The sequence below is a fragment of the Rhineura floridana genome, chromosome 20 (genome assembly GCF_030035675.1).
Source record: "Rhineura floridana isolate rRhiFlo1 chromosome 20, rRhiFlo1.hap2, whole genome shotgun sequence".
In the NCBI taxonomy this organism is placed as follows: domain Eukaryota; kingdom Metazoa; phylum Chordata; class Lepidosauria; order Squamata; family Rhineuridae; genus Rhineura; species Rhineura floridana.
The window spans coordinates 4,265,166-4,278,516 of record NC_084499.1 but is presented as its reverse complement, the minus strand read 5'-3'; the positions used below and the strand labels follow the sequence as shown (position 1 = coordinate 4,278,516).

At 51.3% G+C, this 13,351-nt stretch overlaps 2 protein-coding genes across 7 annotated transcripts in view; one reads left to right on the top strand and one right to left on the bottom strand.

Moving 5' to 3' along the window:
- The window catches only part of DENND1A (DENN domain containing 1A), a 342,814-nt gene extending 338,865 nt beyond the window's left edge, over positions 1-3,949 (top strand). For all 6 annotated transcript variants that reach the window (XM_061604516.1, XM_061604517.1, XM_061604515.1 and 3 more), the window contains 2 exons: positions 248-503; positions 896-3,949. In XM_061604516.1, coding sequence (XP_061460500.1) covers positions 248-503; positions 896-2,185 — 1,546 coding nt within the window. In that variant the 3' untranslated portion in view covers positions 2,186-3,949. The remainder of the gene's footprint in view (positions 1-247; positions 504-895) is intronic.
- A 1,770-nt stretch (positions 3,950-5,719) lies between these two features.
- The window catches only part of CRB2 (crumbs cell polarity complex component 2), a 69,005-nt gene continuing 61,373 nt past the window's right edge, over positions 5,720-13,351 (bottom strand). The window contains exon 13 of the mRNA XM_061603955.1: positions 5,720-11,927. Coding sequence (XP_061459939.1) covers positions 11,700-11,927 — 228 coding nt within the window. The 3' untranslated portion in view covers positions 5,720-11,699. The remainder of the gene's footprint in view (positions 11,928-13,351) is intronic.

Sequence of the window (13,351 nt, the reverse complement as noted above, 5' to 3'; positions counted from 1 at the left end):
TTGCTGGCTGGCATAAATCTTATTCTTTGTTCGTTTTTCCAACCACAGTTTTGGAACTTGTGAGCGGAGCAAGCCTAGGCAACCTAGCCGTGCTTTCAGGTCTTCTTGTATTTGAAAGCAAGAGCACAAACTCCTGCCTGGGAGATGCTTAGGACATGTGGACCCACCAAAGCGTCCACAAATTCCTGCTGGCTTTTTCCTACTACGAAGTAGCACATTAAATTTATTACATTTTTCTGACCTCCAGGCCTCAGCCTTACCGTGCCCTGAAGGAGTCCGACAGTGCAGATGGAGAGGAAGGCATCCACCCAGGGAGGCCTCGGGATGGTGGACATGTTGACCTCTCCATGCCAGACAGCCCTGCAGAAATCAGCCTTCTGGAGGGCATTTTCACAGGCCTGGAGATACAGCCGCAGCCTCAACTGCTCAGCCAAGCCAAGAGCTTGGAAGACTTGAGGATTTCCAAGGATGAAGAGGACCCGCAGGGTACCTTTGACTACCAGGTATAGTGCTTGGCTCAGTGGGAACAAAAAAGGACAATATATGGGACTGAGAGAGGCAGAGATGAGAAGAGGAATAGGGGCACTGACTCAGAAACTGAATGGGGCCCAAAGGCCACCTAATGGCGAAGGGAAGCTTCCCGTATAAGTCAGATGAACAGCAGATTGGGAGAGGTGGTTGGTGGTTCACCAGGTAGAACGTAATGTGAAGGGTGGTCCAAGAAAAACTTTGCCTAAGTGGGTCTTGAGGAGGAAGGAGACAGAGCTTGTTCGGTAGAGAGGGTTTCCATTCCAGGCAAAGGTGCATCACAGCAGGAGGCTCCGTGGGACGGGTGGGAAGCACTGGAGGCCTCATGGGGGGGTAATGCATTGACTTGCTGTGTGCTTTCTGACAGCGGATGGACCCTGGTTTTTCTGAAAAGAGCTGGGTTGCCCCAGGGACGAAGTTTCCTCACCCCTACAAGCAGCTATGGGGCCTGGGCCATGACGACATGGCTATTCCCACCAAATATTCCCAGAGCTCCCCGGAGAGGCCCTTGACTCCTCTTGAGAACATGCCCGCAGTCCCCTGGAGGCCCCGGAGCAGAGACAGCATCCTGGATCTCCCTGAGAAGGAGGTTGGGAGCTCCCTTGTCACTCAAGGGAGCATTACCATCCCGCGACCGCAGGGCAGGAAGACGCCAGAGCTGGGCATTGTTCCCCCACCGCCTGCACCCAGACTTGCCAAGCAACAGGCGCCACCTGAACCCGCCGCCTGCCTTGCAGGACATAGCGACCTGGCCTCAGAGCTCCTGCAGGATGCTTTTGCAGGCAGAAACATCTCTCTGGACCCAGAATTCGGGAAGCCTCCTGGTTTTGCCGCTCACCAGCACCAGCTCTTGTCCAGCACAGGCAACGCATCTGAACTGCTCCAGCCAGTCAAAGTCAGCCTGGAGGGGGCAAGCAGTGACAGCGACTTCCTCCTTGCCCTCCTAGACCCTTTGAAAGCAGGGAGCTCTCGAGAGGCTGGCTTTCAGTCGAGCACCAGCAGCTTGCTACGGTCTGCATCTCCCAGCTCCGCAGCTGGCTTCCCCTCAACGGCACGTGACCTCATGCCACCCATGTCGGCACCGTTTGGTCGGCCCCTGGGCTATCCTCCCTCCGTGGCACCGTTTGTGCAGGCCTCTCTGAACCCCTTTGTGCCGGCAGCGCCAGCACCCCTGCCACTGTCCCTGGCCAGGCCTCCTGGCGGCCCTTTCCCTCCTTCCCTAGGCCACGCTTACAGCTCCAGCATCATCGCCTCTAATTCCAGCCTCTACCAGCCCCAGAGGCCTCCCCCAAACCCCCTGACCCTCTCTATGCCCAACCTCTTTGCCCAGGCTCCAGCGACCCCACGGCAAAGCCAGCTCCCTTCCCAGAGCAATGCCCCACAGCCGGCACCGCTTTGTGGCCCTTCTAAAATCCGGACATTGCCCCTGGCTCATTCTGCCTCGAAGGCAGAGGCCAAGGCGAGGCGGGCTGCAAGACCCATGGACCTCCCACTGGTTCCCCCCAAGGCCAAAGTTGTAGAGTCAGCGTTACACCCTTCCAAACCTCAGGCAACTAAAGACCCCTTTGAAGACTTGTTAAATAAGACCAAGCAAGAGGTTTCCACCATGCCAGGTAAGGTAGAACAGCTGAGGAAGCAGTGGGAAACATTTGAGTGACTCTCCTGGTGGGCGGTGGTCTCCATTCCTTTCTAGGTTGTGTGTTGAGCCAGGGCATAACACAAAGAGAAAGGTGAGCCGGCCTGAGCGCCTGTGTTGCGGGCAGGATGTCCTGAGCAAACACTGTTACAAGACCGGGGTGGGGGTTGATATTCCCATGGAACCGTCACTGGCTCCCTTCCTATAGTTGCCCATCAGCTTTTGGCCTTCCAATTAGCCAGAAAGACCATTTGCGGGAATGTGAGGCATCTTCCTACTCTTCCAAATTGACTCAAGTAACTACTGAACTGGAGAGTCCTCAGTTTGTTCTCCCAGGCCTTTGCATTCCTGCAACCCAGACCTACTCTTTCCCCCCCGCACACCCCCTAATCATGAGGATTCACTTCCTTCCCAACCCGATCAATATTGAACTTGGAGTTTCTCTTGTGTTTTCACAGACCACAAGTCACATTTTGCTTTCACATGTAAGCGCACAATGCACAGGCCCTGCACTTGGGCTGACTGAGCCACTGGGCTTTTGTACCAAGTCTTTTTCTTAATAGCTTCTTTCTCATTCCAGGTGCATTTTTCATTTAGTGAATGTGTGGCTCTTTGAACTCCTTGTCCAGTCCCGCCCTCCAAACTTTGCACACAACAGAGGGCCACACCTCGCAAAGGACCCCTGTTCACATCCCAGGTTCAGTATTCATTGCAGAGGGCACCACACTGCTTGATGGGGAGAGGGCCAGTCACCAGCAGTGGACCTTTTTTAGAGCAAGACACATGATGTCCCTATCATGGGTCCCCAAACTCTTATATAACTGTGTGTGAATATTATTATATATAATATATACATATATACTAAAAAGTGTTACTAGGTGGCAGTACTGCGAGTAGATGTAATAGTACTTTATTTTATTACCACAGAGGCAGACCCAAGGTATAAAGGGTTCTTGTATGTGGTGAAGTGGCATCATCGTGCCCCAAGGACAGAACTGTAAACCGCAGGGTGACAAGTGCGGGTTCTTCAGAGCATGTTTTAGATCTGGATGTGAACTGTTCTTAAGTAAAAGGGCATCCTTCCCCAACCTGGAGCACACCATGCCCCAGCCAGCACAGCCATGTAATGCTGGGGCTGATGGAAGTCATAGTCCAAAACATCTGGAGTGCACCCAGTTGGGGAAGCTGTGTAAGAGACTGAAGAAGCTAGTCTGAATCCTGCCTCCCCGGCCAGACTCCGTTTGGGACAAAGAATGCACCGCTGAAGTCAGTTGGATCATCACAAGAAAGCCACAAACAATTATGTGGCCTCCCTGGAGATGTTGACAGTTAGTATAGCAATCTGATTCATTTGGTCACTTAAGTTTTGGAGTTTTAAAAATGTTTGGCTAAATTTAATTAAAAATCTTTTGGGGGCAGTAATTGGCCTTACCATCAATCCGTAGGCGCAAGAAACCACCCTGCACACTCGTGAGAGGCTAGTCCTTGCCACCTCATTTTCTTTCCAGTGTGTTCTTGTTTCTTGCAGTTTTCTTCCTGCTGCTGAAGTGTTATTTTGGCTTCTGTCTCCACGCTTGAGCTTGTACCACTGCGAGAACTTCTTTGATTCCTTCAGACGCTGACTGTCAGGGGACATCTCTTGGCACCGTGTCACCACACTTCTGTCAAGTACTGTTGCTTTTACAAGGCATTCTCTTTGTACTCTCTCTTTTTTTTTGCTGGGGGAAAAAAGATGTTTTTGATATTGCCTAGTTCTGAATAGTAAAATATTTAAAGTCCACCAAATGGGGAATGTGTTGGTCTGCTTCATACCATCAGGGGCTGACATTGGTCTTCCGTTCTTACTTGTGAATGCCCAGAGGCACCTCTGGCTGGCCACGGTTAGGATGCTGGCCAAGTTGGACCTCTGGAAAGTAGCGTTTGATGTTCTTCAGACAGCAGCTGGACCCATGCTTCATCCCAGACTAGCTTTGCTAGTTATGGGTGCGGAGCAGGGTATAGGACTGTCCGCTGTTCATCATGTGCATATCCCATTTGCAGTCACTTTTATCCCTGTATATCAGAGATGGGGAATCCTCAGGCCTTGGGGCCAAATGTGACCTTCCAGGCCTCTTTATTTGGCCCTTGGGATTCTCCCCAGGCGGCAGTCCTATTGCATATCATCGAGTGTTTTTGCCTAGCTAGAATGTCCTTGAGCTCTGATAGAGTTCCTTGGTTTGCCTGGATGGGGGGGAGAGAGGTGTGTGTGAGTGTATGTTGAAGCTAGCCTTGCTGTAAAGCAAAATGCACATTGGTTGCCCTGCTCACCTTTGCCTCCGGACCCTCCCAGCACTGGCCATGAGGGAATGCAGCCCTCGGGCTGGAAACGTTTTCCCACACCTGCTGTATATGATCTCAGTTATACAAATTCTGTCCGTTTGCCTTTTTTACCATTGGACTTGTAAACAGAATCCAATACTTCAGCTCAGGAAATCCAGATGGCAGATGCTCTGCTGTTGCACGAGAGGAGGCCGAAAAAGGAGCTTTGTCCACCGGATGCCGTATGGACACAAGAGAGGGTTCTCCTTTTGGAAAGTCCTTGTCACACCCTGACTCCCCCGCCATCCTTCCTAAGGAATGAACAGCAAGTACAATTTTCCCCTTTGGAAGTCCAAAGACACCCATTGCCCAATCTGCCAATGCATGTGCAGCTCAGTCTTTTATGACACACCGCAGTTTCTGCATTCCTGTTCCCCACCTGTCAAGAGAGGAAAGGGAGGGGTTGCTTTGCCTGTTTTGCATCCCATGCGTGATATTTTACCTGTTACCTGAAATTTAACCACAGGCATTCACCTCCTATTGTCAGGGTTTTTTCCTGGGGCTGAAATACCAGAGGAAACCCAGTTTTGAGATACTAACAAAAGCAAAGGAGGGAACTTCCCAGTGACCTCAGTGTTGTAAAGCAGCAAACAGGGTGTTGTTTGGGAAGGGGAGGGTTCAGCACTTGGCATAAATTCTCTGACCACAAGAGGAAGGATAAAGGAATGCAGGAAGCGGCTTTGAGTCAGACCATTGGTCCATCTAGCTCAGTATCGTCTACACTGACTGGCAGCACCTCTTCAGGATTTCAGGCAGGATTCTCTCCTAGCCCTACCTGGAGATGCCACCTGCGGATTGAACCTGGGACCGTCTGCTTGCAAGACAGATGCTCTGCCACTGAACTGTGGCCCTTCCCCAAACTGATAAGTTGAATGAATTCAATGAGGCACTTTAGAGGCCCAGCCTGGGCCCTGTAGCAGACCCCATCTCTCCCCGATGACATGGAGCTATCTCCTGGCCACTGGATGTTGCATACTGTGCAGGTAACCCACAAATGCTATTTTTGTCCATATATGATATTTGCATTAGAAATGTGAATGATTAAGCAGTTTATAAATGTGTTACATAAAACAAACTCAAAACTTTAAAAAAAACCAGGATACACTTTTCTTTGTAAATATTACTTTCCAACAACAATCAAGTATTTGAACTGAACGTACACTAGCAATACAATCAGGCCAAAACCTTATCACTAGCAGTAAGAGAGAGCAATATTTGTAGGTGACAGAACCTGGACCGGGGGACTTCCAACCCTCATACCAAATGCGGCCTTTCAGGCCCCTCTGTTGAGTCCTTCAGACTCTCCCCAGACAACGCTCCACCCCATTCCTGCCCCACCCCTTCCTTGAATGCTTTTGCATGGCTGAGATGTGTCCTTGAACTCAGAGAATGCCTCTTGGTTGCTTGGATGGAGAATGGAGAGCTCTCTGCAAGAAGCAGTTTCTTGCATGGTTTGAATGTAGCTTACTGTACAAAGGGTAGGGGTGACATGTGTTGCTCTGCCCACTTTTGGCTCTGGAAGGTGACCAACAAGTGAATGCGGTTCTCCGATTACTGAAAAAGATTCCTCAACCCTGTAACAGAACCATTGAGGTGTATAAAAATACTTCAGAATCATTCAGGAGGGAATATTGACATCATTGTCACATTAGAAATAGTAGCTTCTCCCTCCATACTGTCAGAAATATGTATTTCATCACCAGTCTTCCGGTGACCTGGCCATATTTGTGACCTGTAAAATGTAGCATCATCACGTGCGATGTGACCTCAAGAGATGCTGTATATAGGAAAGACATCTGGAATTTATGTCCTTAATTACTGACTAAGATAGAAATTCTGAATTCACTGCTCGGCATCTTGTCTGCAGAGTATATCAGAACAAGATAAAAGTTGGATGTAGTTCACCTCCAGCCATTGGCTGAGCTGATTTGATGCCATAGTATGTTCATAAACATTTCAATTGGTTAAGGAGAAACTTTCAGCAATACTTTGCTTAGAAAACAGTGTAACCTACTCAACTGAGCAGCAGAGGTTGCCTTTGCCCTCACCCCTTCTCCTAGAAGCATTTGCATTGTTGTAACTGAACACATCCCTAAGTAGCGAAGGAGCCAGTGTTTACCCTAGGTGGGTTTCAAGAGCCTCTACATACTTCCATTACTTTTTTTATTGTAAATACATTTCTTTGTGGAATAGTTTAAGCTGTAGAAATAGATGCAAATTTTAATTACAACAATCACCAGCCTGTTTTTTTTAAAAAGGAATGTCATAATCTGTAGCAAATAATTTTTGTGAAAAAATATATCCAAAATTAAATACCAAAAGTAAGTTAAGTTCACAGCGGGAAACAAAAACATCCATAAATTAAACAGCAGAGGCTAAAAACACTGGTTGGTATCTGTGGCAAGGGTGTGCCTTTGTGGCACTCAGAACTGTAAGATGCAAATCTTTAAAACTGTAATCTTTAAAAGCTGAGGGACCCCAGGCAAGGATCCATAAGAGCTATTTCTTCAAAGGCTGGTTCACAAACCCGTTTTGGCATGCGGTATGATCAGTAAAACTGGGCTTCTCTGGCATGATTAGTTTGGGGAATGTGTCTCATTGCCACCTCCTGGAGACTTGCCAAGTGTTGGTAAACACAAGGCTTGTTGCTGTACCAAAGACAGCAATAAGACGGGTGGGTGGGTGGGGGGTCGTTAAAGCCATGATCACCCAGCTATGAGGCATGCCTCCCTTGGGAGGTGGACACAGGAGCCAGGGGAGACACGTGGCTCTCCCATGATCCCCTCACAGCAAGTGTCTCAATTGTTGGCCAAAAGCACCACACTCCCTGTTGGCTACCAGAATTTGGGATCTACAGGATGGAGGTTATGATTCTTAATCTGCTTCCTCAGTTGTGCCAGGGCTGTGGAGTCGGAAGCAATTTTGGGTGGAGTCGGAGTCGGTAGAAATGTACTGACTCCAACATCAAAATAAAATTAATATTTTAATATTAATTTATTAATATTAATACATTAATATACATTTGCCATTTATGAAGGAGTCAGAGTCAGTAGAAAAATTAATATACATTTGCCATTTATGAAGGAGTCGGATAGTAGAAAAATAGAGGAGTCGGAGCCGAAGGTTTGACATACCGACGCCACAGCCCTGGTTGTGACCCACTAGAATCTATGAGTTTCTGCCGCCTGACCCAGCAACTTGCTTCCTCCCCTTGTGAGGCCTCGGGGACTCTTGAGTCGCATGGACAAGACAATGCCGTTCCAGAGGCACTGGCTGTGTGGATGCTGCATTATGCTCAAGGGGAAGGGTTGGGACTTTTCCCTCCAAGACTAGATCTTTTAGGAGAGGAAATACTCTGCATCCCCTTACCGCATTGCAGCTTGGCTTGCTTGCCACAGCTCTCCTTTGCAGGCAGCCTCTAGCAAGGCCCTGTTCCCTTCCACCTGCGTTTATCGTGGCATTGGCAGATGCCGAACGGTGCGGGCTACTGCCTATCTGCCAGCCAGTACATGAAGGGCCCTCTGGGAGGGGAGCTGGGCCAGCAAACGTCGGGCCTGACCATTCCCCATCAGCCTCCTTGCATGGAGCAGCCACTGGGCCGTGCGCGTGTGGCACACTTGACCTTACCTGCCTTTGTTTTAATGGATGGACTCCCACAGTCCCAGTGGAGATTGCTTGGACCAGGCCCATTGGACGAGGCCTGACACGATGAGGTGCTGCTCCTCCCCTAAGGCTCACAGAGGGGGCTAGATTCCCTCTGCTTCGTAATGCTTTGTGATTGTAGCAGCAGACCCATTGAGGAGAGGGGGTGGGGTGGGAACGTCCGTCTGAGTCCAACAGAAGCAAACTCCTAATTAGCAGGAGCACTGGGATCCTGCTAGTGCTGGGCGTGGAACTCCCCTCTGGCAGGCATGACTTTTCTGGCTCCATCCCATCCCAATCTGGCTGGCTTCCCTCTCCCTGGGCCTGGCCCTTTCGCTCTCTGGGGATCTAGCCCTGCCACAATAAGCCTTCACCTGCAGGGAATGCTCTATGGCCCTTCCAAAATGTTGTGGGAGGGATGTCGTGGCTCACTCCACCAAGAGGGTGGTGCACAGGACCAGCCTCTTGTTGTCGAATCCATTCCCTTTTGCACAGTTAGTTATTTCCAAAATATTTACAAAAGGGAAGTACAAATTATATACTTGTGAGCAGCAGTGAGGCAGCTGGGGACTCCCTCCCTGCAACAGTCTGTGGGAATTCACACCTCCCCTTATTAAGCCGGGCTTTGGTGCTGGGAGCAGATAGTGTTTGCTAAAATATTTCTCACTCCTGTTGGTAATAATTGCACTGAAAACGCTAATGATTTTAGGCCACAGTTGGCCATACTCATGCAGGTGTTCATGTTGTCTCCAGCACATGGTGCAGGAAGAGGAGCCAGCACATAACAAGAGGGTGGGGGGGAGTCCGTTGACCGCCAGCTCTAACCACTGGTTCTTTGGGCCAACTGGTGGTAACGACAAGAAGGGGAGCGGTGCGCCTACATCTTCTGTACCCAACAGACATCAGAAGCGAATACCGAGTCATTTCTCTGCTCTGGGCAACTGGTTAGTCTAATCCGGGAAGGCTGCCTCATTCAGTCTCCCCCCAGCTGCTAGGGGGTGCCGAGTTAGAGCATGGCTCTACCCCCTCTCTGAGTGTCCCTAAACATACAGCAAATGGCTAATGCTGCAGGCTGTGTTCTTCCCCACATTCCACAGGTACAGAAGGTGGAGAGGAAAAGGCTGTAGCTCACTGGTACAGCACATGCTTTCCTTGGAGAAGGCCTCCCATCCAATCCCTGGCACTTCCAATGTAGGGCCAGGAAGGATCCCTGCCTTGATGGCACATTGGCCGGCCAGCCGCCTCTTTCCTAGGAGAGATGGTTGTGCCGCTCAGCCTGGCCACTGTCTGCCCCTCCTCCTCCACTGTGAGGACTCCCCAACTCTTGCCCAGTGCCTCTGTCCATGCAAGCAACAGCACCCTCATTTAGGATGCCATTGATGGGGATCCTGTGGCCCTCGCTGTTGCCGGGTTTCTAGCTCCCGTTAGCCCCATAGCCAAAAGTCAGAGAGGATGGGCGCTGCAGTCCAAGAGCAGCCCCGCCTTAACTGCTTTACTATCCTGCAAGCAAGATGTCACACAGTCAATTTTTAACAGTATCTGTGGCTGATTATTGCACATACCTATAGCTGTTTTTATTACCCTTTAGCTTGTAACTGTTCTCGGACACAACCAATAAACCTCAAGCTAGGAAATATGCTGCGTGTAGGAACAAGGCCATGACTAGGATAAGCTGGAAATCAGCCAAGCCGACAGGAGTCACATTTTGGTGCAGACAGCCTGAAACCACTTTTGAAGAAGGAGCTTTGCAAAGTAGCCGCATTGTGATCCTGAGGCGAGAGAATGTTCTTGGTTAGGGACTCTTTGTGCACACAAAATTGCAGCTGTCTCTAGAAGGGGGCAGTGAGGGGCCCCGAGTGGGCTTCTCATTCATCTAATACTGCCTCAGGTAACTTTTTCACTAGGCACTTTAGGTCACCGCATTGTGGTTCATCCTTGGCAACCAGTTGCGGTCGACTGGGAGGGATGTGCGGTGTTCTATCCTTGCAAGGGGAAGGCTCTGTTGATCCGTGGAGTTTGGAGCCATGCAGGCTGTCCGAGTCAATCAAGCACAACGACGCTTATGCCGCTGTCCAACTCTGTTTTGTCTCCCAGCCACTGTCTGACTAATGGCCAACGCAAAGTTTGTGCTGAGTTTCCCCGCCTCGGGTTGGGCTCAGTTTCCCCCTGTAAACAGACAAAAAGTGCAGGCACCAGAACATGCTTTTGGACAGGCAGACAGCAGGCCTTCGACTCCTGAAACGTTCCCTCTGTGTCCCTCGGCTGCTGCCTTGCTATAGTCCCTGAGTGTGTGTCATCCTAGCAGAAAAGGCCCAATGGAGCAACTCTTGCCTGCTGGCTACGCCGCAAGGAGCAGCCAGATGAAACTGCATCGGGGAAGCACCATGGAGAGAGAGAATTGAGTCTTTGCCACTTGGGTTCACGGACACAGCCCTCCGTTGTTGCTGGTGTTCAGATCAGCCGCTCCAGTGGGGGCAGCTTGATCACGTTCCACATCTCCACTCGAGCCCCATCCTTCTCCTGCCGCCTTGGGCGGCAGGTTCCTTGAGTGGCCTTCCTCTTTTTCACGGCCACAAGGGAGATGCCAAAGACAGTGGCAAGTGCCGCAGCCCCTGCTGCTCCCACGGCACCTACCAGCGTGGAGCTGCTGACATGGGCCCAAGCTGGTCGCTGCGGTGGAACAAGACGCAGCAGCATTTCAGACAAGTGGGAACTCTGCAATCGCTGCACAAGGTTTGCACGTGCAGATCCACCGCCAGGAAGTCAACCGAGTAGTCTTGTGGGTACCCCTTGGGTTGGCAGTGCATGGCAAAGCGTCTCGTAACAGGTCTCATTCTCAAGTGGGATGGGGCGAGAGAGAAAGAGCGCACACCCCACGTCAACAAGCAGGCCCAGTTACTGCTTTCCGACCACTCTCGGGCTGTCACTCCTGACTCCTTAAGGGGCCATGAAGCTGTCTCCCGTGACCTTCCTCCCACAGCACTGGGCTAGAAGAACTGAACTCACACACACTCACATCCAAAACAGCAAGCAGGAGTGTCATAACAGTCCAGCCCAGAGGGGGCTATCTTATGAAATCCATTTAGTTTGTGCAAATACTTTCAGTGGTTTCCAAACATCTCCCCCCCATTCAGCCACCTCGATAACACAGGAGGCAGGGTTGCTGTTGCTGGTTGGTTGGGGGGGCAGCTGGGGCTTGGGCAAGCTCTACCCCTCCGTGCAATCGGGCAGAGAGGCAGCCTGCAGTTCTGCCTGTTAGAACCGGCTGTTACAAGGGAGGGCAGGTGGGTGAATGGGGCAGGCAGGCTCGAAGGGGGTGCTGAGCTGCTGCCAACAGCTGAGGCAGAGGTGGGTTGGGGAGCCTCAGCCGCTCCCAGGCACACCTGTGGCCCAGCCACTCGTGGGTGTGTTTCCACTGCGCTCGGTGGCCCCGAAGGAGCCGGGTGAGATGGGCAAGGAGCGCATGGCCTGGGGCGAGCCCAGCGTCTCAGCACAGGCCTTTCAAAGGCACCACTTTGCCTCTCTAGGGCAAGGCCTATATTAAACGCTCCTCCGGCGGCACCTTTAGCACGCTGTCCATCTCCAGGCGGGCTCCCGCCACCTCCTGTCGGCTTGGGCTGTAGGTCCCCTCAGACTGGCGCCTCTTCCGGGCCGTGAGAATCATAAGGACGAGGATTATAATGAGTAGCATCAAGCACCCGCAGGCTACTGGTACTGCTACTTCAATTAATGGGAATGGGAAGAGCGCACCAGGAGTCCCCCTCTGCAAGAGAAATTAACAGAGAAAGGATGAGTCTTGTGGGGAGGGGAGCTACTTGCCGCTGTGTTGTACTAGAAGGCGAGGGGCGCATCCTGACCCCAAGTCCGTGTTAAAAATCAGCCAAGGGAGCAAATGTCAATAATCTCCCACGGGGCTTCATTTAAGGAATACAGAGAGGGAGGTTGGATTTCTGGCTAAAGGAAGCAAGCACTACAGTGCCGAGTTGTGCCCTGCCTCGCTGACGGCACAGCCAGGCATTAGTCAGCTGCAATCCCTGCCAATACAAACATGCTAGCAGCTTCTGGTCCGATCTATACCCAGTGTGGATGGCTAGACCCCTAAATGTCAGACTGCCCAGGAGCAGGCGCATGGTGTCTTCCTTGCCCTGGAGAAGCAAGAGGGCTCCCTCAGGGCAATTCACCGTATGAGGGCACTCCCCAATTGGAGGAAACCACAGACGGCAGTGCAAGACAAGCCTCTCCCTGACCAGCAGGAAGAAATCTAATCTCGCAATAGGTGCACTTTGTGAATGGCTGGTCCTCGCCCAAGGAGAGAGTTCATGTGCCCTGAGCCAGGGCACTTTCCAGCAGAACTTTTCCACTGCAGTATTATTATTAATAATAATAATTTATTAGTTGCTTTTTTCCAAAATGGAACTCAAGGCGACTTACAAAAGTACAGTACAGGAAAAGCAACTCAGAGCTTACTCACAGAACTGTATTGGGGACATGAGGTTAGCATGAGCCTTGCTAAAAACAGCTGTGTGCAGGCTCCGCAGTGAAGGCACCAGCCAAGCAAGCCACCGCTACCTTCCCAGAGGGAAACGCAGAGGAAGAGGTTTGTAAGCAGGTAATTGGGTGGATTCTGAGCCCTGACTCCTTGCAATGGGCTGTATCAGAGATGGTGTGTATTAGAGAGCAGTTTAAGAAAGCCTCTGCCCCACCCTGGCACTGGGCAAGCAGACTGCAGCTGAAAGCCATCTCGTTCATGGAGCAGGGAGGAGCGTGCGGGTGAGGGCGCCAGGCTCTGACAGGAGCTGCCTGCCACATTCCCAGCAGATTCTTCACAGTAGGAAGTTGTGGCCAGCCCATGGAGGATGCACTGGTCAGAACCAGACCCTGGGGGCTATACAGGTTAGTTGTGGCCTACAAATGGAGAAGTTAAAACAAGGGGCAGCAGAGCAAGCACTAGCATGCAGGGAGACCACGGGAAGGGACCAGCAGCAAGCACCCTGGGGGCGGAGGGCCACTACCTCAGACCCAGACATGCAAAGGGATTGTTTAGCAGGCAACCTCCAGCAGCAGCATCTGCAGCAGCAGCAGCGAGCCCATCTCCCCCGGAGCCATGCACTGACGTTAGGGTGGGTTCCTGCAGGCAAGGTTAGTGCATTCCCAGTCTCCAGGCAGGCACCCGCCTGCATTCACTCT